Genomic DNA, 25,525 nt, shown 5'->3' with positions numbered 1-25,525 from the left:
CCCTCTGAACCTGCCATTTGGTTTGGATTATTCACTTCTAAATCACCCGTACTCTTTAAGATGATGTCGGTTATTGCCATTACAGTACAGCAGCTTGTAGTGCATCACTTTTGCTTAAGCGTCTGCCAATTTATGCTGATTTGCTTGCAATGATAATGGCTATACTATGATGATGAAATTTAGGAGAACATTTTTGTAGTGAATATTTGGCTGTAAAGGGATTTAAACAATTTTCCCACTCCACGGTAGAGTACAGCTTGCTTGGGTTATGCTCAGCTCGGTTTGCATTTCCACTGAAGTTTAGCACCACTTACAGTGGGTGGGATTTTGCTACAGTTGCGTTGCCTTTACTACTGTGACATCATCATAAATGCAACACAAGCCAGCCATTATAATAGCAGGTTTGGCGTCTCACATTTCAAATTCAATGACGGTGGTATTGACGATTCTTTTGAACCAATCAGTGATCAGCAATGTACAGTTGAAGTCAGAATTATTAGCCCCCCTTTGATTTATTATTATTTTTTTTTAATATTTCCCAAATAATGTTTAACAGAGGAAGGAAATTTTTACAGTATGTCTGATAATATTTTTTCTTCTAGGGTCTTATTTGTTTTACTTTGGCTAAAATAAAAGCAGTATTTAATATTTAAAAAAACCATTAGGTCAATATTATAAGCCTCTTTAGGGCTATTTATTTTTCAGATAGTCTACAGAACAAACCATCATTATACAATAACTTGCCTAATTAACCTAGTTAAGCCTTTAAATGTCACTGTTAAGAAGTGTTCAAAATGTGTTGGAAAAAAACTTCTCTTCTTTAAACAGAAATTGAGAGAAAAAATAAACAGGGTGGCTAATAATTCAGAGGGGCTAACAGTTCTGACTTCAACTGTATATACATCACATTTTGGTAAAAGTACTTGAAGTTATTAAGGCACTGCAAGCATTAGACTTGTAAAATGAAAGTGAAAGAGACAAATACCGCAATATAAAGTCACTAATTCTCAGCTTACAATACAACTTTACATTATTAATACCCATGCAGTCTCCCCCAAGGTAATAGTGACTGCCTGAAAACAAGTTACATCTATGTGTTATTGTTTTAGGGGAAGGCGTGATTTAGCGGACTTAGGTTTTGAGCGCGTAACTACGTGCCACCGCCTTCCACCACCTGACCGATGGGAATTGTACGCAATGGGCGAGGCGGTGGCGCAGTAGGTAGTGCTGTCGCTGGTTTTTAACCTCGGCTCAGTTGGCGTTTCTGTGTGGAGTTGCATTTTCTCCCTGCCTTCGTGTGGGTTTCCTCTAGGTGCTTCGGTTTCCGCCACAGTCCAAAGACATGCGGTACAGGTGAATTGGGTAGGCTAAATTGTCCGTAGTGTATTTGTGTGTATGTGTGTGTGGATGTTTCCCAGAGATGGGTTGCAGCTGAAAGGGCATCCGCTGCGTAAAAACTTGCTGGATAAGTTAGCGGTTCATTCCGCTGTGGCGACCCCGGATTAATAAAGGGACTAAGCCGACAAGAAAATGAATGAATGAATGAATGAATGTTATTGTTTTATTATAAGTTCTGCTTTTGTAAAACTAAGGTAAAATAAAAAAAATATTAACTTAGTTCTGTTGAAGAACAGCAACTCATGTTTATTTCCTAATATATTGATGAAAACATATAATAAAGACGAATTTCATACATCAATAAAACTAAATGATTTTTCATTTTAATAAATAAATTATTAAAAAGTCTTCCTGAGAGACATGTTTGAAACATCCATCTAAGTACATTATAATATCCTTGTCTAGTAGCCTTCTTTATACATTTCTTTCTAATGTTCGCAAAGAAAACAACAAATAAATAATTTATTGGTGTCATAATCACAAAACTAAACAATGCTAAAAACAGGATGCCGGTTATGGAAAAATAAAGTTCCTTGCTTATTTGATATCCAAATTCATGCTTCTCTGAAATTAGCACCAATGCTTTAAATAGTGTACTCACCCTGAACAATCTCCTGCAGTTTCTACAACTACAAGAGTCTGGAAAGTGCCGTGGCCCCAAACGTGGCTCTAACACCGCCGCAGAAAGGAGGACAGGCCTCTCCATCGGCCCCCAGCAGCTCACATCCACATGGGGCAGAGAGTGAAGGTGCGAGTCGCGGGAGGAAGAGGAGGCTGACGGGCGACACTCAACCCAGTCCACAGCCCTGCGCCGCGGCCACCGCCAGCAAACCCCTGCCAGCCTCGCCAGAGGAGCACGAGTCAGATGTGGAGGTGGAGGTGGAGAGTCGAGAGGAATGTGAGTAACTGCTCTGCTGATGCTCCACTTCGCTGTTAATGTTTGAGAGCTGAACTGCTGCATCTGTGGAGAAATATTGCAGAAATTCATGTAAATTTGACGGGCTACATTATAACATCGTGAAATCTAAACATGTTGGTTAAACATTCAAATATTTATTTTGAACTTTATATTTATTTAAGGATACTGAAAAAATGATAATGCTAAGCAACAGCTGTTTTCAACATATTTAATGATAGGAAATGTTTTATTATTATTTATTATGTGACACTGAAGACTAGATTAATGCAACTAGGAATTCAGATTTGACATCACTTGGGGAAAAAAGATTAAAAAAAAATATAAAAATACTACATATTTTATTTAAAATATAAAAAAATTAAAATAAAAATACATACAGGTGAAGTCAGAGCTATTAGCCCCCCCTTTGATTTTTTTTCTTTTTTAAATATTTCCCAAATTAAGTTTAACAGAGCAAGAAAATTTTCACAGTATGTCTGATAATATTTTTTCTTCTGGTGAAAGTCTTGTTTGTTTTATTTCGGCTAAAATAAAAGCAGTTATTAATTTTTAAAACTTAATTTTAAGGACAAAATGATCAGCCCCTTTAAGCTCAATATTTTTAAAATAATCTACAGAACAAATCATCGTTATACCATGTTATACACAAACCCTAACCTGCCTATTTAACCTACTTAACCTAGTTAAGCCTTTCAATGTCACTTTAAGCTGTATAGAAGTGTCTTAAAAAAATCTAGTAAAATATTATTTACTGTCATCATGACAAAGATAAAATAAATCAGTTATTAAAAATGAGTTATTAAAACTATTATGTTTAGAAATGTGTTGAAGAAATCTGCTCTCCGTTAAACAGAAATTGGGGAAAAATAAACAGGGGGGCTAATAATTCTGAGTTCAACTACATTTAGATATAGATATTTTAATATTATAACTAACATATCTATATTTAAATGTAAATATTTCAAAATATATAGTGGGTATATATGAACTTTATGGTGAGACAAAATAAACATTGTTTAGAAAATAATATCAAGCCATAACTATACAAACTATGTAATATGTTTCTATGGAGTTATAATCAAGAACATATAAGTGGATAAATCTAATGGCGTTTAATATGCTAAAAGGTTCTTAAAAACCCTATTTAGATACTTTTACACATTAAAAAGCATATTTTGTTTTGGGAAATTGGTGCCTTTCTGCTTTTAAACTCTCTGAAATGCCTTGCTCAAGCTTTTACAAGAGATTAGTCCAACTTATTTTCTTCCAAATCTGTTAAGGAATGGCACATTCTTTTAACATGTGTGAGTATTAGTATTAGTTTTGGATTTACTTTTAGACTTTCTTAGAGAAGCAACTGTGACAGGCGATTTTGTTGCCGTGTCGTGAAACAAAAGTGCTCTTTAAAGACATTAAGATTTGGTTCACACTTCATTTGCACACAGTTCATTTCCAGTCAACCTTGAGCGCTCTGGAGAGAGGTGGATTAGAACGGTAACAGCGCTTGTGTGAATCCGGCAGAAAATCAATGAGGCCTCTTTCATTCCTCATCCTTTACGGCTCATTTTAAAGCACATCTTGTGCGTTTGACAGGTGCTTGAAAAACTGATCCCACTGCTGCCAACACACAAACCAGTGAAGCCTACATAAGCTACGTTTCCATCCACCTATTTTTATGTGCATCGTAGGATATTGCATTAAAGAAACGACTGAATGGAAACACCAAGATGTGCATAAACTGCCCATAATAAACTCAAATGAATGGCACACATTTTTGATCCAGTGCATACACTTTGCACACTAAAAAAAATCATGTGATTTTTGCCTCAGCAGAATATGTGATTGGATAAGTAGACTAAACAGTGAATCAACTAAAATACATCGTACAATTACCTCCTATAAATGTCTTATTATTATGACAAACAGCTGGTCCTGCACTCCAAATGCAAGATAACATGACAATGTTTGTTACTCCGTGTGTCGTCTGAAGCTCTGAGGTGAAACACATTTGCAATGAAGGAGAAAAAAGGCATAGGATTGTTTGGATGGACATTGGATGGAAACAATGTTCATTTTGAAATGCTTTATCATAATATGTGCATTAAATAGACAGTTTACCCCCAAAATAAAAATGCACTCACTATTTACTCACCCGCTAATGGTTTCAAACATTTATGAGAGAAAAAAATTGGAAGAAAGCTAAAAAAAAAGCATAACTCTTATGGATGTTACAGGTTTCCAGCTTTCTTCAGAATATCTTCTTTTTTTGTTTGAAGGTTGGAAACAAGTAAAGAATGAGTATTAATTCATGTAGTGTACTGTCCCTTTAAGTTAATTTACAACTTCGGTTGACAGCTGTAGTCTGATTGGCCACTCACAATCGCTCTTCTGCTTTATTTTTCAGTAACGTCATCGCTTTCCTCGCTCTCCTCCCCATCGTTTCCCTCCTCAAGCTCAGCTAAGGACTTGAGCTCTCCCTCAGGCCCTGTGGCCACTTTACCAGCAGTAGTGACACCCGCCGCCGGACCCCCGGAGGGCCCCCTGCTGTCTGGGGGAGAGGGACACGCCATGAATAACCTGGAGTCAGAGCTGGAGACGCTGAGACAGGCGCTGGACAACGGCCTGGACTCAAAAGAATCCAAGGAAAAGTTTCTGCATGAGATCGTGAAGATGAGAGTGAAGCAGGAGGAGAAGCTCGGATCCGCATTACAGGCCAAACGGAGCCTCCAGCAGGTACACATCCGGAGACATGTATAACAAAACAAAATAAAAGGGAAAGGTTTTCAAGAAAATCATTTAAAAATCTGGTATTATGTAAATTGCACCAATGAATCGAACGCAACAATTTATGTAAGTTAACAGCACATTGGATGTTCTTTACTAGATTTTTACTAGCACATATCATATCTCTAGTTAACTTTATTACAACGGAAATCCACAAGTGCAAAGTCAAACTTTCTTTTTCACTCATATATTGTTCACATGATCAGCCACAATAAATGAAACTGAAAAGGGTGCCACTCCCATTCAGCTGAGCAGTTGCAGTCTAGCGAAATTCAGAGCAGCTCAGTGTTGATGTACAGTTAAAACATGGCATGAATGGCATGATGAAAACTTTTCTGTATAGAAATGTTTGGAAAACCAATATTTTGCTAAATGATGTTTAAATGAACTGGAATATGTAAATATATTAATGATTTACTTTTAGATTTAATAATGTTTCTTAAATGTCTTATATATCCATTAAAGCAAAAAAATACAATATGGTTAAAAATTAGTTTTACATATCATGTTGTAACATTTCCATAGTTGATCGGTTATATTAAGAACTGCAAATATATTTTGCTTTACAAGGTTTCTAAAATGCTGTTTAAATATGGAAATATTGCATTATTTGTATTAAATATTAATTTACTAATGCAGTAATTTGCACACATCAGAACATTGAATGAAGTCATGTACAAATTTATTGTTTAATTTTTGTAAAACAAAAAATTAAAAGGATAACACAAAAGGTGTAACGCTTGACTCTTCATCAGACAGACATTTAATTACATTGTTTAATTTTTCTGACATTAGAGTCAAACGTTTTCACTCCATGATTAAAAAATACTGCGGACAGCCAGAAAAAAACTGAATTATTTCTAGAATAAAATGTTGATTTATTTATTTCAAACAGAAAATCATACACAAAACATTTCTTTAAACAAAATACATTTCAACAAGGTCGAAGCATAAGCTTATTATTTCCCCCACCCCATTACCACATACATCATTCGTCTATTACTTTAACTTATTTCTTCTTTTAAATATCTCTTCTTTTTAAGCGGGACATATGAGCTCTACATGAGACATATTTGATTCTTTTTACATCTTTGACACAATAATATATGTTTGATTCCACTTGTACATTTAGGGTTTATATCATAAACCAGAAAAAAAACATAGTATTGCAAACGCCATGAATCGAAACTTCATCATACCTTTCTCATTTTATTATTTTTCAATCACCTCTATTCATCATTATATTCCTTTAATAATATATTTTTATACAACTTTTCAAATAAATTATCTTCCTGACATTGTTTGAGAATCTGTTCCATAATTTCACACCTCATACAGACATTTTTTAAAGTTGTCCTTGTTTTCAACCTCCTAAAATGTTGTTCTTCTCTCAGATTATTTTCCCTATGTCTTTCTTCAAAAAACTTTTGTTTGCATTTCAGAAGTAATTTATTCTAGCTTTAAACATGAATTGTGCTGTTTTAAATTTAACCAAATCATTGAACTCTTCAATTTAAAAAATAAAGGATTTGTATGCTTTAAATGCCCCACTTTTATATAATATAATCAGGCAAATGCGTTATGAACAAACCCTGTAGTACAAACCTATAGAAAACAGCCATTAATAAAACTATGAAGTTTGATGTATGCAACTACTGCTGAAGTGAAGATGTACGGCTCAGTGTAGAAAACGTTTAAAAAAACTGTGCTTTTGCCTGCAGTGACTCTTCTTAATAGAGTGAATAATCACAAGTTTATTCCCCTGTCTTTAACAGGAGCTGGAGTTCCTCCGTGTTGCGAAGAAGGAGAAGCTCCGTGAGGCGACAGAAGCGAAAAGGAACCTGCGCAAGGAGATCGAGCGCTTGCGTGCCGAAAGCGAGAGGAAGATGAGAGAGGCCAACGAGTCCCGTATGCGGCTGAAGAGAGAGCTGGAGCAGGCCAGACAGCTGCGGGTCTGTGACAAGGGCTGCGAGGCCGGACGCCTGAGGGCCAAATACTCTGCACAGGTCAGTTTAACCACATATACTATTTCCAAGATAAGCCTTTTAAGAGCTGGCCTAGTAAACCAAAGATTGCGGGTTCAAAGACCTTTGAGCGCAGATTCTTCCCGAGTGACTGTCCCTGTGCTGGAAGTGGTTTGGGATAAACAAGTGTGGGTTTATGAAGAGCAATCAGAAGTTTGCTTCGACTGATGCCGCATGACCTCCTCCCACACACACACACACACACACACACACACACACACACACACACACACACACACACACACACACACACACACACACACACACACACACACACACACACACTCTGTGTCAGATGAACTCTCAGACTGGGTGTGGCTCCGCTTGTCTGATCAGATACGCTTCATTTCTCAGAAGGAAACCGACTTACTTCCTGTCAGGGATGTGTGTTTCAGACTAAACAAGAGCGAGACGGCACTGGGATGTTTGGCTATCAGTGTTTGTGTGTTTGTCCGTCTGTGTTAAGCTACAGACATGATGCTTTTTAAGAAGCCAGCTAGGTTCCGTCACTAGCATAACCTAGCTATATTGATGCGATTTAAAATGAATCAAGGTTGTTTATCGGATCCTGTTACCGTCTCTGCTCCCCACACTTTCCTGTCTCAACTATATTAAAGTAAAACAATAAGAAACAATTCAGATTATTTTTCCTGGCTGTTTACAGTATTTTTTTTACTCATGGAGTGATAAAAAACAGATTTCCCTAAATCCCCTTTCCAAAAACATTTGACTTGAATGTCACAAAAATTAAACCAAAAAATGGAACATGACTTTAATAAATGTTCTGAATTCTGCAAATTTGTGCACATTTAGTAAAAAATAATGTAATATTTGCATATTTAAACAACATTTTAGAAATCTATGTAAAAATGTAAAATATGTTTGCAGTTCTTAAAGTAACCGATCAACTGTGGAAAGTTACAATATGATATGTAAAATCTAATATGTATAATTAGTTGTTTTTTTTTAAATCATATTAACATGTATTGTTTTACTTTATTATACAATACAAATACAAAATATATAAAAAAACAAACTGAACTGCAATTATTAAAGTTAATTGGGAAAAGTGTAACTTCAATTCACCTGTACCAGAAGCATCGCCTTCTCAATCAGCGATTGCTATAGACCAGGGGTGGGCAGGTGTCGGGTGTCCTGCACAGTTTAGCTCCAACTCTAATCGAACACACCTGCTTATAGATTTCTAGCGATCTTTAAAAGAAACTGATTAGCATGTTCAGGTTTGTTTGATTAGTGTTGGAGTTAAACTGTGCAGGTAACCGGCTATCCAGGACCAAGTTTACTCACCCCTGCCAACGACTGACGATTCTCTGGGAAAGGGGCTACGACCATACATAAATTTCTGCAGATTTTCTGTGATTTCAACGTTTACGCCCGATTCACACGGGAATTCAGCGTCAATGCTTGACAGAGGGCGTATCTGATGTTGGGGCTGATGTGATCGTCATTGCAGCGTCAGCCAATGAAATGAGTCCACAATCAACTACTGTCTGAGCTGGTGTATTTTCATAAAGCGATCTGATTGGCTGACTCATTTATTAGTGCTTGAAAAGTTGAGAAATTCCCAACTTCGGCAACAAGCAACGCCACTGAAGTGGCGCCGACGAATCCACAAAGCCTGACGTCACCCATTCGAAGTGAATAGAAAGCGTTGACGTTGACGCCCCGTGTGAATGGGGCATTAGTAATGAAACTAAAGTGACAGTTGGTGTTTAATTTTATTGGGGATTCCTAATATGATATTTAATCGTAAGCTTGGCAAGCAATTTTGGAGAATTTAATGTTTCCTCATTCAGACAGAGGGCCTGAGCAAACTGCCCAAAAGGCAGTTTTGAAGATGGCCGCCGAGTGAAACACTTGCCTTCAGGGTTCATACACATTTTATATATTAAAATTCCATGACTTTTCCATGATTTATCCAAGACTTTCAAGTAAATTTTCAGGACCTGTTTCAGGCATTGTCTACATTTGCGTGGTAAAAAACAATACATCTTAACATTTATTACAGCATATCATAAAACACACAACAATCCTATTTAGTTTCAATTTATATTTATTCATTTATTCATTCATTTTCTTTTCGGCTTAGTCCCTTTAATAATCTGGGATCATTACACTACGGCCAGTTTTAGCTTACCCAATTCACATATAGTCTTTGGACTGTGTGGGAAACCGGAGCACCTGTAGGACGAGGCCTAGAAAATGCCATGTCAAATTTCATGAATTTTCCAGGTTTTCCATGACTGTATGAACCCTGTGCCTTAAAGAGACGTTGGTTGTACCAACTGAGAACCATAGTAATTTTGTCCTACTGTAGAAAGTCAAAGTGTAATGTCTAGTCTCCAACATTCTTTAAAATATCTTCCATCTACCGTTTAAGAAAGGAGTAGGTGTGAGCAAACAATGACAGAATTTTCATTAAAAAAAATGTGCTGACAAAAAGTGCATCTTGTCACACTGCACACTTTATTGGCCATTTTATTCATCTTTACATGTTGTACTTTCAGATTGAAGACCTGCAAGTAAAGTTGCAGCACGCCGAGGCAGACCGAGAGCAGCTGAGAGCCGATCTGATCCATGAACGGGAGGCGCGGGAGCACCTGGAGAGAGTGGTCAAGGAGCTACAGGAACAGCTGTGGCCCAAAAGCCCCAGCAAGAATGGCACAGACGTGGCACACCCACCTGCCAAAGACTCCAACAACTGATCCTCTCTCTGTCTCTTGACTCCGCCCCAATCCACATCAACACCGCCCTGATTGACAGCACCGACCACCCAATCATGACAAACTAGCATGTGGGTGAGCCCCGCCCACCCGCCTCTCAGCCAGCGCAAAAGCAGAACATTTTTTGAGGGAAGTTAGACAACGAGAGCACTGAAATGCACCTCGCCAGATGTTTTAAAAATGAAAAGGAAAACAAAAATGCAAAAATCCTTCAGAAAGAAAGAAGACAATAGCACAAAAGCTAACTGTGCCTGAAACTTGATACATTTTCAAATGAAGACTTTTCTATAAACAAAATTGGTGACGACAAATTTTACGTCAGTTTTTAAGGAGATCTTAGCATGCTGACCGCCCATCATCGTTTTTGAAGAGACAAGGACTCGCCATCATCATCGTCTTCATCCATTTTGAGGAAAAATCACTTCAAAATGAGCTATTTAAGAGACTTAGTGTGTATGAGATATTAAAAAAACTTATAAGAGCCTCAAATTTACCCCTCTTTTATATGTATGTACATGTCATGCTGGTTAAAAGAAGCCATGGAGACAAATGGTTACACACTTGCATCTTTAACTTTGTTAGAGATGGTCAGGAGAGCGTTGGAGGAGAGCTAGAGGTGAAGTTCAGCCCTACTGAAAGGGAGCGAGATTTGAGTTCAAGTAAGTGTTATGATCAAGCCATGAGCACTTTCTTTTAATGGTAAACAAGATGTCGTGCGATTGGGGGTCAGAACCAATCGGCAAGGAGTTTTGTGGCTCCTGGTCTCAGTGAGGGCTTTCCTCTCGACGTCACACGCGAGGGCTGAGGTGTTGACGATAGTCGGCCATTTTGAGGAATAAACTAAAAGCATAAAAAACGGCTTCTAGGGCAGGAGGTGTCATGTGATCAAGAACCACAAATTGTTGTTTTTAAGTAAATTATAATGTAAATATGAAAATGTTTCTTTCGCTTTGTTTTTGTTTTTTTACATTACAAAATAATGAATCGCACTTTGTCATTATTACAAAATACTGTCTAAATGCATTACGCTCCCACACTCTCCCACACATTTATCCCGTTTTTTTTAGTATTCCTAAGTATAAAATTGAAATAAACCTTTTGTTAATTATATGCAGTTCTAATAAATGCAATGTAATCATGTGTTTAAGACGAACTATTGTAAATAAAACGCAAGATTTTTAAAAAAGTCCTACATGCTTGCTTGCTGAACGGTGCGCAAAGCCGTTCCCTCAATCTGACATTATTAATGAATTCATTTATCATAGCTATCGATATATGATCATAATTGTTGCGAAAGTGTTATTGTTACTGTCCTACAGGCTTCGAACGGTTTCGAATCAAATTTAAAACCGTCGGCAATGAATAGGACACACGAATCGGTAAAAGCAGTGTTTCTCAACCACGGTCCTGGAGGACCACCAACACTGCAAGTTTTGGATGTCTCCTTTTTATTGTCACACTCATTACAGCTCTTTTAGTCTCTCCTAATGAGCGGATCTGAACCAGGTGTGTTTGTTTGAGAAGACATGGAAAATGTGCAGAGCTGGTGGTAATTCAGGAACATCACTGAGAAACACTTGCTAAAAGGGAGTCTAAATGTTAATGCAGGTGCTCCTCTCAGCTGTGAACAAGATGATGAGGATGAACGAATGAATGAAAGACGGTCACACACTTAGCTGGGAGAGATTTTGTTGAAAAAACATATATTTTTAAGTGATTTATATACATTGGGTACAATGCAATCAGAATGTATGTTACATTTTGGCTCTTTTTGTTGTTGTTGGATGTTTTTTCAAGATTGTGTGAATATTTTATTGCGTATGTTCCTCCTTTCAATAGCAAGCTTATGTAATTTCTTTCATATGCATGGAATTTTAAAAAGATAAAGTCTGCCATTCATATATTCATTATTGGGCATTAAAACTGTATATGTCGTTTTTTTATTGTGTTATGCAAGATAAAGCGTTGTTTTTAACTACAAAGGAAAAACAGAACCCACTTAACAATAAATTCCAGCTCTTGAACGCAACATTAACGGCATTACTCTTGGGCTAAAAACAAACCTTATGTGCATATGCAATGCTGGAGACCCGCAAGTGCCTGTTTTAGGTCCATTGGGGTTTCTAGAAGTGGAACAATTATTGAGCCTGTTCCTATGCTGACCGTCCGGTCAGATGAAGAGAACAGGACGTCCCATTTGCACTGTCATTTGGGGAGCTTTAGTGCTTTTTGCACATTTAGGCTCACCCCATTTTGCCAGAACTTGACTATCACTGCTTAGGAGCAAGCCGCAGCTTATTTGATAGGTTTTAATGCCAGTTTGTCAGTATTCCTTTGATATATTTTTCCTTTGAAAGTTTATGAATAGTTAAATAAAAAGAAAAATGCATAGCAGAGTTTAATGCACCAATTGCCACTGGTAAAGAACAATTTAAAATCTTATACTAAGATAGCTTTTTAAATGTATGTTGGAATAATTAAACTCTTTTCTTTCTCTGTTTTTAAGAATAAAAAATATATTTAAGAGGTTACTTTTTGCTATAGATATAAAAAAGAGCCTTTGAATCGATACATTGCAGGCTACGGCAAAGATGAGGTCTAGATGAAGCTCAGTGTCTTAATAGTAGCAAGAGGCTGTGCATTTTTACAGACCAAAAAATCATTCATAAAAAAAAAAAAAACTTTCAGATGAGGTTGTTTTGTAGTTGTTTTTACAAGCAAATTGATATGTGCAGTTCACTTTGTTCATGGTTTTCTATTAAAAAAAGGGAGAAACTGATCACAGAGGCTCCTTTGCTCCCAATGTAATACTAAAAATGTGGATTTTTTTTCCGTAAAAGAGCCATTTTTGCTAACTAAAAAAAGCTAAAAACAGCAATAACAACATCACTGATGAATGATGATCAGGATTAGCCAGTTTAACGATGAAAGTACAAATTCACCAATGTATATAGCTGTATTTGTTTATTTTACAAGAATTGTATCATAAATGTATATTGCGTTTCTTTTTTTTTTCAGAATGAGAAAACATACATCATAGTTGTTATCTTTTACATTGTGTTGTTTTTTTAAGCAAAAAGAAAGAAAATGTTTTATTTCAAAGGTTGTATTCCCAGCGCAAGCATATTCAGTCATTTTTTTCTGCAATGTTCAGTAGAAACGTTTCATTTTTCAGGTTTTCACTGTTCAACTAAATATCAAAGACATCAGTTCTGGTTGAATCAGACCTTCAGATTCTTGTTTAAATCTGTTCTTTATTCTCCCATGCCGATATATCTTAGCCCTTCACTGCTGCTATAACAATATACTATAAACTTTGCAACTCTTGAAATTATTTTTATGTAAGAGATTAATGTATGCTTTCTTCTTCTACTGATGCCGCTTATACAACTTGGATCTGGCCAATTTCTCCCCCTTAGACCTCCCTTCTCCCCCCACATGGACTATAATGTAAGATAGAGAGCTCTATGAGATTAGAGTTGAAAGTAGTTCGGCTTATATACTGCAGTGTCAGGATGTACAGTGTATAGACCCATAATCCAAAATAAAGTTTTGTCCAGAAATCTTCTGTTGTGTTTGTTATTGCTAGCCTCTGTGGAACTGCAGTTCTTCACGTCTTTGAAATAGCTTCTACATTACACTTAGGTGTCTCTAGACACACTTTTGTTTTATATTATTATTCAATTCTAAATAAACATTCTTTCTGCTCACAATGTTTTGATCCTGCAAAGAAAATCTGTTCAGCTTGTAGAAAAAAAAGCATGTCTTAGAATGAGATCAAAGTAGTGCTTTTGTCATTGATGGTAATATGGCAAATCACACAAGGCAAACAGATCAGCGAAGCCTGCCGATTAATAATTCAGAAGGCACAGGTACTTCAAGTGCATAGAGGGAAATTCATATTATCAAAATGAAACATTATCATATACAGCACAGGGTGTAATTAGTTAAAAAGTAACTAGATATTGTGATCAAATCTGCTGAAAAACTAAAGTAAAAAACTATTTTTCATTTTTAGGTCATTTAATTACAGTTACTTATAATATACTTGCTTTAAATACTGGGCATAAAATAAATTGCATAAACAGTCAGTTCAGAGAAGCACACTATGTATTTAGAAAAATACTTATTTTTTTTCATCTAAAGAACATTTATTGACTTCATATTTTAATTAAAAAAACTATTTAGAAATGAGTTCACGACAATATAAAGTATATCAATTCAGAGAAGCAGAGGAGTTGTAAATATTTATATTTTTGCTTTTCGGATATTTTGCATATTAACATAATTATAAATGATTGAAAATGAAACTAATTTAACTAAAGGATTTTTAATTTGTCCAACAACTGCACATGAATAATAAACAATGAAATTTAAATTCATGCCAATACACACAAACACGCGCATGCACACACACACACAAAAAGGGAAATATGGTGTCATTAAAACATTCTGTTGTTTTTATAAAAACATGTTTTTATTATTAACAAAAGTTTATAAAATAGAAATGTAATAACATATTTAAAGTATATAATAAATATATTTAAATATAATTTAAATGCAAATACAAAACATAAACCTGTTTGTCGCACAGTTTCTATTGTTTATGCATTGACATTTATGTATAGTATTTACTCAAGTAATACAATGATTTAAGTTACTTTTTAGACAAAGTAATTAGAAAAACAATGTAAATACATTTAAAATGATTAAATTCATTAATTTTACTTCAGCTTAGTCACTTTATTCATCAAGGGTCGCCACAGCAGAATGAACAGCCAACTTAGCCAGTATGTTTTACACAGCGGGTGTCCTTCCAGCTCCAACCCAGTACAATTCACCTATAGCGCATGTCTTTGGACTGTGGGGCAAACTGGAGCACCTGGAAGAAACCCATGCCAACATGGGGAGAACATGCAATCTCCACACAAAAATGCAAAATTATTATTATTAAGAATTAACATTCTTGCTGTGATTTGACAAGTGCTAACCTTAGCCACTGTGTCGCCAAGTTGAAATTATGAATCATTCATTCATTTATTCATTCATTCATTTATTGTCTTGTCGGATTAGTTCCTTTATTATTCCGGGGTCGCCACAGCAGAATGAACCGCCAACTCATCCTGCAAGTTTTTACGCAGCGGATGCCCTTCCAGCCGCAAACCATCTCTGGGAAAAAGTTGAAATTATATAATTATATAATTATTTAATCATAAATTGTATTTTTTTATCCACCATTTGACATTTAGAATTAATTGTAATTAATTGTAAAACTTTTTTTAAACACGGTACACAGCACTGTGGAAAAATCCTAAGCCACCAGTCATTTCTATATCGTTGATCACAGAATGATAGGAAATATCATTTTACATTTCCAAACATTATTTTTCCAATAATAGTTATAATGCATTACTTTTGAACGTACAGGAGTCTGTCATACAAATATCTGATCTCAGCATGATCCAGAACAAACTATGTCAAACTCAAAGTCTCCAAACCTATCCTGCTAAGCTACAATACAGTTACAACTTTCAGGCACTCTGTAAGATGAAGATGCTTTCTAAATTCATTTCATAATTTATTGACTGTTATTGACCCTTATGTATGTACTCTGACCTGTCCACCAAGTTACCTTTACACGCACGCACGCACGCACGTGCACACACACACACACATATATATGTATATATATATTTATTTATACATACATACATACATACATATATATATATATATATATATATATATATATATATATATATATATATATATATATATATATATATATACACATACACGCATCTGCCAGTACCTGACTGTATTGTTGCTGTTTTTGCTTTTTGTTGTTTTTGTTGATGTTTCTTTTTCTTTGTATTTGTATGATCCCAATTTGTGTACCTTTTTGCATATAAAAAAATGAAATTCATTTAATAAATAGATTTTAATTATAAATTAACTTCTATTATTAACAAGACTATTTCAAAAGGAATCCTATGTGTTTGAAATACTAATATTTTTAAATGTATGTACAATTTTACTTGGGTAATAACTGAATTGGTAACACTCTATCCATGATGGTCCATTTTATTATCAGACTGTCTGCTTAATATCTGTTGATCCTGCTTCTTTAAAAGATATTTATTTGACTATAAGAAACTTTGCAAGTACATGTCATCTTACACTAACCCTAACCCCAACCTAACAGTCTACTTATAATCTAGTGAGAATTAGTTGGCATGTAGATGCAATGCAATTTAACTTCAACAAACGAACCATCAAAACAAAGTGACCACTGAATCTATAGGTTTGTCAAAAATCCCTCATCTTGTCAAATTTAGTTTAGACCTATACAATTTTCAAAGCAACACCCTAAAGTTTAAGGGAAAAAAGTGATTAAACTGATTGATTTGCATAAGTTGATATTAATGTCAGTCATTTTTATCATAAAATAGTAGCATGCAATAATGCAGAATTCGCCATCTGATTCTGTGAACTGTAAACCTCGACTACTTTCCTTTGATTGGTCATCTCAATTATTTAGACATCCTATCAAACAGTAAAACAGTACATGAATACAAAAAGAAACTCTTATTGACTCCTATATCTTTCACTAAAAATGTGAGAATGTAGCCTAGGCTATTTTGAAAAAAAAAAGTGTCAGCCTATTTAAAATAATTCACAAACGCGAACTACAAAAAAAAACATGATTAAACAATAAATTATGTATTAAACATAACAGTTGAGGCCATATATAAAGAATAATATTAAACATTAAAAGAACTAGGCTAAAGCAAAATCAACGCATTAGTAATATTAAATTCATTTAAAGTTGGTGAGTTGTCCTTAAGTTGTCCAGTCTTGTTTTGTTTCCTCAAGATCTAGATGGATGTTTCTTGTTGGAATGAGAAACCGTGCCATTTTGAACGTGTCATTGAACAGTGATGGCATCATTGAATCAGTGGACCTCGAGGGATAAGCAGAAGTCGATTACAGTTGACCCTGTGTGTGACTAAATATCTGGCCCAATACACTCCATTCAGACGAAGCCTGAGAGATGGGATGGGAAATACCCATAGAAATGACTACAAACCTAAAGCATTATCAGTCCTTGTGCTGTCAATCTAGATGCTACTAGGTCAAAAGAAAATCATTGATGAGCATAAGCTCACACAGAATATTCACACAGAATCAGAATATTACATTTACTAACAGCTCCTCCTTGTTGTCTATTTTGATCAATAACCCCCCAAAATCTTAACCATGTTTTGAATATTTATTCATTTTTATTTGTGCTTAGTCCCTTTATTAATTAGGGGTCGCCACAGATGAGTGAACCGCAAACTTATTCAGCATATGTTTTTTATGCATATATGGGTAACACCCATACACTCTCATTCACACACATACACTACAGACAATTTAGCCTACCCAATTCACCTATAGAATTTGGATTGTGGGGGAAACCGGAGCACCCGGAGGAAACCCACGCCAACACAGGGAGAACATGCTAACTCCACACAGAAATGCAAACTGACCCAGCTGAGGCTCAAACCAGCAACCTTTTTACTGTGAAGTGACAGCACAACCCACTATGCCACCGCATCACCCATATTTATTTCATTATTTATTTAACTGGTCTGTACAAAGGGTATTGTAATGCCAGATATTCACCCCTTTAACATGTACAAAGCTTTGGCATAGCGTTGAAGAGCAGTGAAGCTGAACTTTGATTTATACCTGTATCCTGTAAGTGCTATGATGGGGTGACGGCTGTTCCACATACTGATTCTTTAATAGCTGTCATTCACCAGTGGTCTTTAATAGAGTATCAAGCTGGAAAATTTAGGCCCAAAAAATCCCAGGTGTTCTCTGGTAGCCCCATCACAAGCAAAAAGGGTGAACAAACAGCACTGTCTAATGCTGAAAGATGTCCCGCTGTGACTGATCCCTGAGAGCGACAGGTTTGATTCAATTAAACTAGACTCTGGTGCAATCGCTGTGTTTTTGTGGTTCATTTTAAATAATGCGACATTTCCAGACAACTTGGAACTGGGAATTCTTCCTATTTCCTATTGGTAAATAACGCCTTGAATGGTGTTAGAAGTCGGACGTCTAACTTGTGAATTTGAGGCAGAGCCATATCATATCATCCACATCATATCATAACACCTTATATCATATCACCCCGTCACAGCCATATCACCCTACAGCTCAAGACGGTTTCTCACTGAAGCACCTGAATGGGAGACCACATGAGAAAACTAGGTTGCTGTAGGAACTAGTGTTAGTGAGGCCAGTGGTCTGTGTGAGTCCTAACGCCCCAGTAAAAGTGAAGGGGACACTATACTGTCAGTGGGTGCCGTCTTTTAAATGAGAAGTTAAACCGAGGTCTTGACTCTTCGTGGTCATTAAAAATCCGATGGCACTTCTCTTAAAAAGTAGGGGTGTAACCCCGGTGCCCTGGCCAAATTCCCTCTCAGCCCTTACCATCATGGCCTCCCAAACATCCCCATCCACCAAATTGGCTCTATCACAGTCTCTCCACTTCCCCTATAGCTGGTGTGTGGTGAGTGCACTGGCACCGTTGTCCTGTGGCTGCTGTCGCATCATCCAAGTGGATGCTACACACTGGTGGTGGTGTGGAGAGATCGTGATTGTGAAGAGCTTTGGGTGTATGACCATACATGTAAATGCGCTCTATAAATACATGTTACATTACATTACACAACATTACAGATCAAAGAACCCTGACTTCAGCGAGACACCATTTTACATCACTTTACAGATGGCGGCTAGTTCTGCTTCAGTGAGATTAGCCTGGAGCAACTTTATGTGAAACATAAACAAACTTTCAAGTATGCTTGCAGCAAAAAATGAACAGGAACCCTACTAATAAACTGAGAACCCTATTAATTAGATGATATTTGAATTTATTTTATTCAACAGGGACAATGCTCATTGATAAACAGTAGAACTGTAAATAAGCCAGAGTTAGCCACAAGGGCTATTTTTCATCTGTTGCCCCCTACCACATTTTAAAAGGCAACCTAAAAATAAAAAAACACGTCAGTGGTCTCTAGTGTATTTATCATAGTTGTATATTCAAGTCAAGACATGTCATGTTTTTTTAATAGAAAATATGCATTCACCTTGTCTCTAAAACATTTCAATTAAGAGGCTTTTCATCCCAGATGGAAAGCGATCACATAGAGAAGATAAGTAAACAGTTTCCCACAGTTAGTGATTCCCCAGCACTCATTTCTTTTTCCTGTTGCATCCCACAGTATGAGGGTGCGGCTCCTCTGGGCTTCGGTTAGCAGCCATTAAACTCCCACTGTGGCTGTGAGTGTATGAACGTGTTAGTCTGGAGAACCTGCCTGTAGTTGGGTTACAGATCCTGCCATACTGTGGGCTTGGAGCTTTACAGGATAAAGAAAAAAAAAACGAGGATTCTAAAAGCATCGCTGGTTTTAAATGAAACCGAGAATGAGAGATGTGTAAAAGTTGAGATGGATTTCACCACACACAAACAAACCGCAGTCATGATGGTTTCTGAAGTCAAGCGATAGTTGTGTGTAGACAAGCTACTGCAAAAAGTGTTTCTCAGGGATGAACGGGGGAGTAAAAATATCTGGTCATTAACAGTTCACATATTTATATTCAGTTTTGAACAACACAATACCAGTGTTCTAACCCTGCGGGGTCTGGGGTGATTTTGGAGCCCTTAAAATGTTTCAACGTCCTGACATTTGTGCTTATTTCAGCTACTTATTACATAGTATTGGCCAGGCCCAGCTCCAGCTTGGAACTTTAGGGTGGGTCAAGTGACTTTCCAGGTGGGCCAAACTATATAAGAATATATACAGTTGAAGTCAGAATTATTAGCCCCCTTGAATTAATAGCCCCCCTATTTTTTCAGTTTTTTTCAACACATTTCTAAACATAATTTTTTTTAATAACTCATTTCTAATAACGGATTTATTTTATCTTTGCCATGATGACAGTAAATAATATTTAACTAGATATTTTTCAAGACACTTCTATACAGCTTAAAGTGACATTTAAAGGCTTAACTAGGTTAATTAGATTAACTAGGCAGCTCTGTAGACGATCAAAAATAAAATGAGCTTAAAGGGGCTAATAATTTTGACCTTAAATATTTTTTTTAAATGAAAAACTGCTTTTATTTTAGCCAAAATAAAACAAATAAGACTTTCTCCTGAAGAAAAAAATATTATTAGACATAATGTGAAAATTTCCCTGTTAATCATCGTTTGGCAAATATTTAAAAATTAAATAAATAAATAAATAAATAAAAATGTAAAAAGGGGGGGGGGCGGCAAATAATTCTGACTTCAACTTCATATATACACAGTATAGCATTGTTACGGTTAATTCAGTAACTGAAGAATTTTTCTTGCGAACATTTATTGTTATTTCTACACATTACTAAATTCATCCAAAAGCTGTATTATGAATGTTAAATATGCTTTCAATAAGATACTGGAAAAATTGCTGTTTTTAAAGTTTTATTCCTTAACATTTTAAAATGTCAACTATACATGCAATAGAATCACCCATACTGCTTTTGACACAAACAAAAATCTTTACAATAACTGTAACTAGTGTTTTCACAATGCTGAATGTCCAACTTAGAGATGATACCTCAACAAATATCAACATTCCATACCTTTTTTTATATTTTGTGATTTAAATTTTTTTTTTTTTCAGCAGATGCCCTTCCAGCTGCAACCCAGTACTGGAAAACATTCATACACTCTCACATGCACACACATACACTACGGCAAATTTAGTTTAATCAAATCACCTACAGCGCATGTCTTTGGACTGTGGGGGAAACCAGAGCACCTGGAACACAGGTAGAACATGCAAACTCCACACAGAAATGCCAATTGGCCCAGTCAGTACTCAAAGTCAGTACCAGCGACCTTCTTGCTGTGAGGCGACAGTGCTAACCACTGAGTCACCTTGTCGCCCCATAAAAAAAAGATTAATATGTAAAAAAAAAAAGTCATACAAGAAATTCAAACAGTGTCATTTAAATATTTACTGTATTATGTATAATTATAAGACGACTTTTGCTTCTCGCTTGCAAATAAATGAAAACAATTTTTTAGTATTTTTAGTAAATTTACATGAAATAAATTTGTACACAGGTTTTACACCAAATGTATGAATGCTGATATTTCTATTTATATAAATGGAAATTGAGGAAAGGGAATTGGAGGAAGTCTCTTGATCTGACACGGGTCAGATTTAAAGCTCTCATCTCTCTCATCTCAGCATGTCTGGAGCTCAAGTGCGAGGCCGCGGCTCTGACAAAATTAGCAGGTTTCTATTGTTTTTCCTGCTGAAGGGCTGGTGACCCAGAGTGAGACAGAGAGACATCAGGTGGAGAGGAATAACAGACCGGCTAAAAGAGATGCTAAAATGTCAGCACCAGGCTGATTATGCCAGGCTGGCAGTGCGGTGCCCGCTGGTGAGATGAAGATGAAAGAGCCTCCCACTGGCTTCAGAAAGCAAGAGCCAAGCTCGCAGGAGGAGGCACAGCAGGGGGGCCTCGTGGGCGTCAGACGGACTGGGACGGGGGCGGCGTGACTCTATGTCTGTATTTGTGGATGAGTGTGTGTGCGTGTGTGTGGGAGCTTCTCTCTTTATTTAAAAGCCACTGCACTAGAAAGCACAGGATTTATTGGAATATGAATAAAAGCAAAGGAATAGTTCAGTCAATTATGAACATTTTGCTATTACTTCATCTTGTTCCAAACCTGTTACTTTTCCATGAAACACAGATGGAGAAAGGCAGCACGATGGCACAGTGGGTAGCACAATTGCCTTACAGCCAGAAGGTCGCTGGTTCTAGCCCCGGCTGGGCCAGTTGGCGTTTCTGTGTGAAGTTTGCATGTTCTCCCCATGTTTGTGTGGGTTTTCTCCTTTTGCTCTGGTTTCCCCCACAGTCCAAAGACATGTGGTACAGGTAAATTAGGTAAGCTAAATTGCCTGTAGTGTATTTCAAGAGTTCACACTTGCATGATTGTTGATTATTGATGATTGTTGATGAGCTTGTTTGGCATGCTGTCCCAGGAGAGAGCCCTGAGCTCAGAAGATCCTCGAGCCCAGAGCTCCCTCCCATTTGCAGGGCGAGAGGGGAGATCTTGAGAACTTCCCTGCTGTAGTAGCCAATGAACAGATAGTGATTGCTCTTAAGAGGTAACTACTTACTAGGTACATGTCTAATGTGCCAATTTGGATTGGTCAATTAACTTAAGTTGCATGTTTTTGGATGGTGGAAGAAAACCGGGGAACCTGGGGGAAACCCACATGAGCACCGGGAGAATGTGTAAACTGCACAGAAATGATAGCTGGCTTGGTAAGGACTAGAACCAGTGACGTTTTTGCTGTGAGGCAATAGTGCTAACCACTGGGCCACAGTAGAGGTGAAAGGGGGGATTCATCAAAATGAAGATGGCTGTTATATGGAACTTAGGGTATTTATAGTGGCTTAGGAATCGTCTGATTAGTGAATCATTAATTGAATAATGCGGGAACATGCGTTTGATCAGGGTTGATCTCTGGGAACAGGTTTGGTCACCCCTGCATTAGAATGTTCCATATAAGAATTGTAATGTGTTTTATTACTCCTGTATCAATTTGAAACTTCACAACAAAAATTATGAAAACTGAAATTAACGGCAGCTATCCAAGCTCTAGCTCTCACATGGTCGCCCGTTGAACATAAGCTGGACTGTGTCTGATTATTACCTGGATGGAAGACCAAATGTGAAACGGTTGCTGCTGGAAGAAGTGTTAGTGAGACCAACAGGGGGTGCTCAACCTGCACTCTGTGTGGGCTCCAACGCCCCAGTGTAGTGATGGCCTGGTCAAATTTGCCCGCTGGTCTCTGTCGATCATGGCCTCCTAATCACTCTTCGCATAACTGACTCTATCTCTCTGTCTCCTCTTAACCAATAAGCTGGTGTGCAGTCTCCATGTCTGCAGAAAAATGGCTGCTGTCACATCATCCAGCTCTCTGCAGCACAAGTACAACACTGTACATAGTGAGCTGAACTGAACTGTACGTAGACCGGTAAGACGGTATGATAACCTTGGATAAAAACATCACGGTTTCACTGTATTGTGATTACTTCTCTAAAATATATTCTTTTAAAATGTCTGATAAAAAAATAAAAATTAAAAAGAAACATTTACCAACCTTTGAACACAATATATTTTATTTTGAGAAACATTTTTTGAGTAGTAAACATGTTAGGCTAAATAATTTAAATAAATCATAGACTTCTGCTGTCTTTATTAGTTTCAAAAACACATTTTACCTCGGAAACGGTTATCGTCCCATGCCTAAATCCTATTTGAGAAAAACTGCAGAAACACTTTGATTGACATTCTCCCTTTGTAAATGTCCTCAGAGGGGAAAAGCCACACCCATTATTGACAATCTTTCCCTCATTAGCATAAACAGCCCTGAGTAAGAAGCAGCCGCTGTCAACTGCTTAAGATAATAAGGATCATAAATGTGGAGTTTTAAGATGCACAAATGAACACTGTAGTCTCCATAGACTGCCTTCTTCAGAGCCACTTCTGTTTACATTTTCAGTTTTTCAGAGATAACATTAACCCTAAACCTGTCGCTATGCTGACAGGCGCTTGTAGCTCCTCCCTCTTTCGAAAAGAGCATCTCATTTGAATTTATAGTAACCCAGCAAGCATTTTTTGTTTTTAAAAGATGTCTAAAAGATGTTTAATAGACGTCTAAACAAAGTCGTCTTGGCTAAAACAATGGTTAAATTTGGGCTGTCAGTGAAAATCTATAGACGTCTAAGAAAAGGCTAAAACTAGACTAGTCATCAAATAAACAGAAATGAATGACTACGAATATTAAGTCTGTTTAATCTGTCTATTTGATGACTAGTCTAGTTTTGGGCTATTCTTAGACATCTATTAGATTTTTACGGACAGCTCAAGTTTAGCCTTGTTTTAGCCGAGCTATCTACATTTAGATAGATGTCTATTAAACACAAAATTGTTTGCTGGGAAGTCACAAAAATGGCACAATTTGGATCAAAGCCTAAAATGGACCAGTTTCAAAGAGTTATTTTTGGGTTATTTTGAGTCAAAACTTCACATACACACTCTAGAGACATCAGAGATTTAGGCCCTGTTTACATTAATATGTTTTAGTTTTAAAACGCATAAGTTTTGCTACTGTTACGCCATCTGTCCACACTACGCCGTAGTTTTCAAATGCTGAAAATGGAGCATTTTGAATATGCTGAAGAGGCCGTTTTCATTCTAAAATGCTGCTGCTCTGTCTCAGTGTGGATGGGGGAAAACGGAGACATCTGAAAAGGGACGCAGGTCTGCAGACATTCACCTATCTGATTGGGGCTTTTTCCTCAATATTAAGAATAGCGTACACACAGTTCAGTCTTGTATCCTCTCCTTGTGAGTTTAGACTTCGCAAGTTTGCAATGGAAAAAAAAACTCCTGAGGACATGTCGGGTAAATATTCAAAGGGAACAGTGTACTTTACAACCTTATTCACGTCTTCCTTTCAACATTGTTTCACTTTCTTAACAATAAAATGAAAACATGATATAAGGAACTGCCTATTTTCATTTTCATATTAGCAACTTAACAGACACCAAAAATGTTGAGGCGTCATGTAGCTTCATATTTACATAAACATGAATTTCACTGTATGGATATTTATAACATAATGCAGCCTATAACATTACTGCCTCCTTTCAGTTTCAGTAAAAAAATATGAAACACACCCTCTCTTTTGCTGAATAATATAAAAATGGCCATTATAAAAGTATAACGTACAATAAGTTTATACAATATAGAAAATAAATGCAAGCAATCAATCAAATGTGCAGAATCAGTGTCCGCGGTTACATAAATTAATATATTAACTTATCTTTGAGCTCAGCCAAAACACTTTACCTGAGAACAATAGATTAAAAAAACTAAAGTCTGAGAATATGTTGTTAGATAGAGACAAGATGAATTAAATATCACGTTTAACAAATACAGTGAGTTTAGATCCAGTGGTAGATCCTTGATGAGCAGTCTGACGTGCACAGCTCTCATCGTTGTAGTGCACAGAGTGTGTGTATGTGTGGTCACAAGGCCCGGATTAAGAATTCAGAGACCCCTGGGCACAATGCCTTGTGGGCCCACTACCTGGCCGCTATAGTTGAATTAAAATAATATTAAGAATAATATAATATTTTTTAAATAAAATGAATCTATAATGTCCGCATTTATAAAGTAAATAGTATATATATTTGTAAAGATTTCATTTATTTTTAAAGAATTTAAAGCATACTTTGAAAAAAAATACTAACAATTAGTGAAAATTTATGGATTTTAATATACTTAAGTTCACTGGAGCAGCACTAAAATGTATATTTAATTGTATTTTTAATGTATAACTTCTAAAAACTTATGATGCATATGATTTGGATATAATACCAGTTTAATCCAGTTCGATGAGTCCTCCATACTACACAAATTTATTTATGATTTCTACTTGCCTTCCTCGTGATGAAGACTAGGCAAAATCTGATTTGTAGTGGGGGAAAAAAGAAGAACGTGTTTATCAGACGCTG

General features: G+C 36.5%; 1 protein-coding gene and 1 long non-coding RNA gene across 8 annotated transcripts in view; one reads left to right on the top strand and one right to left on the bottom strand.

Moving 5' to 3' along the window:
- The window catches only part of skia (SKI proto-oncogene a), a 120,546-nt gene extending 107,114 nt beyond the window's left edge, over window positions 1-13,432 (top strand). Inside the window, 4 exon segments of the mRNA NM_130935.3 lie at window positions 2,019-2,296; window positions 4,722-5,050; window positions 6,877-7,107; window positions 9,654-13,432. Coding sequence (NP_571010.3) covers window positions 2,019-2,296; window positions 4,722-5,050; window positions 6,877-7,107; window positions 9,654-9,851 — 1,036 coding nt within the window. The 3' untranslated portion in view covers window positions 9,852-13,432.
- The window catches only part of LOC137496334 (uncharacterized), a 110,538-nt gene that overhangs the window by 69,193 nt on the left and 15,820 nt on the right, over window positions 1-25,525 (bottom strand). For 6 of the 7 annotated variants that reach the window (XR_015497776.1, XR_015497777.1, XR_015497780.1 and 3 more), the window contains exon 3: window positions 2,000-2,359. This is a non-coding gene — a long non-coding RNA (uncharacterized LOC137496334). Of the gene's footprint in view, window positions 1-1,999; window positions 2,360-14,596; window positions 14,752-14,860; window positions 15,039-25,525 lie in introns of those variants that run through there. The other variant, XR_015497782.1, reaches the window with a different exon arrangement.

The sequence above is a fragment of the Danio rerio genome, chromosome 8 (assembly GCF_052040795.2).
Source record: "Danio rerio strain M-AB ecotype USA chromosome 8, GRCz13ab, whole genome shotgun sequence".
NCBI classification, from domain to species: domain Eukaryota; kingdom Metazoa; phylum Chordata; class Actinopteri; order Cypriniformes; family Danionidae; genus Danio; species Danio rerio.
This window is presented reverse-complemented; position numbering and strand designations above follow the sequence as displayed.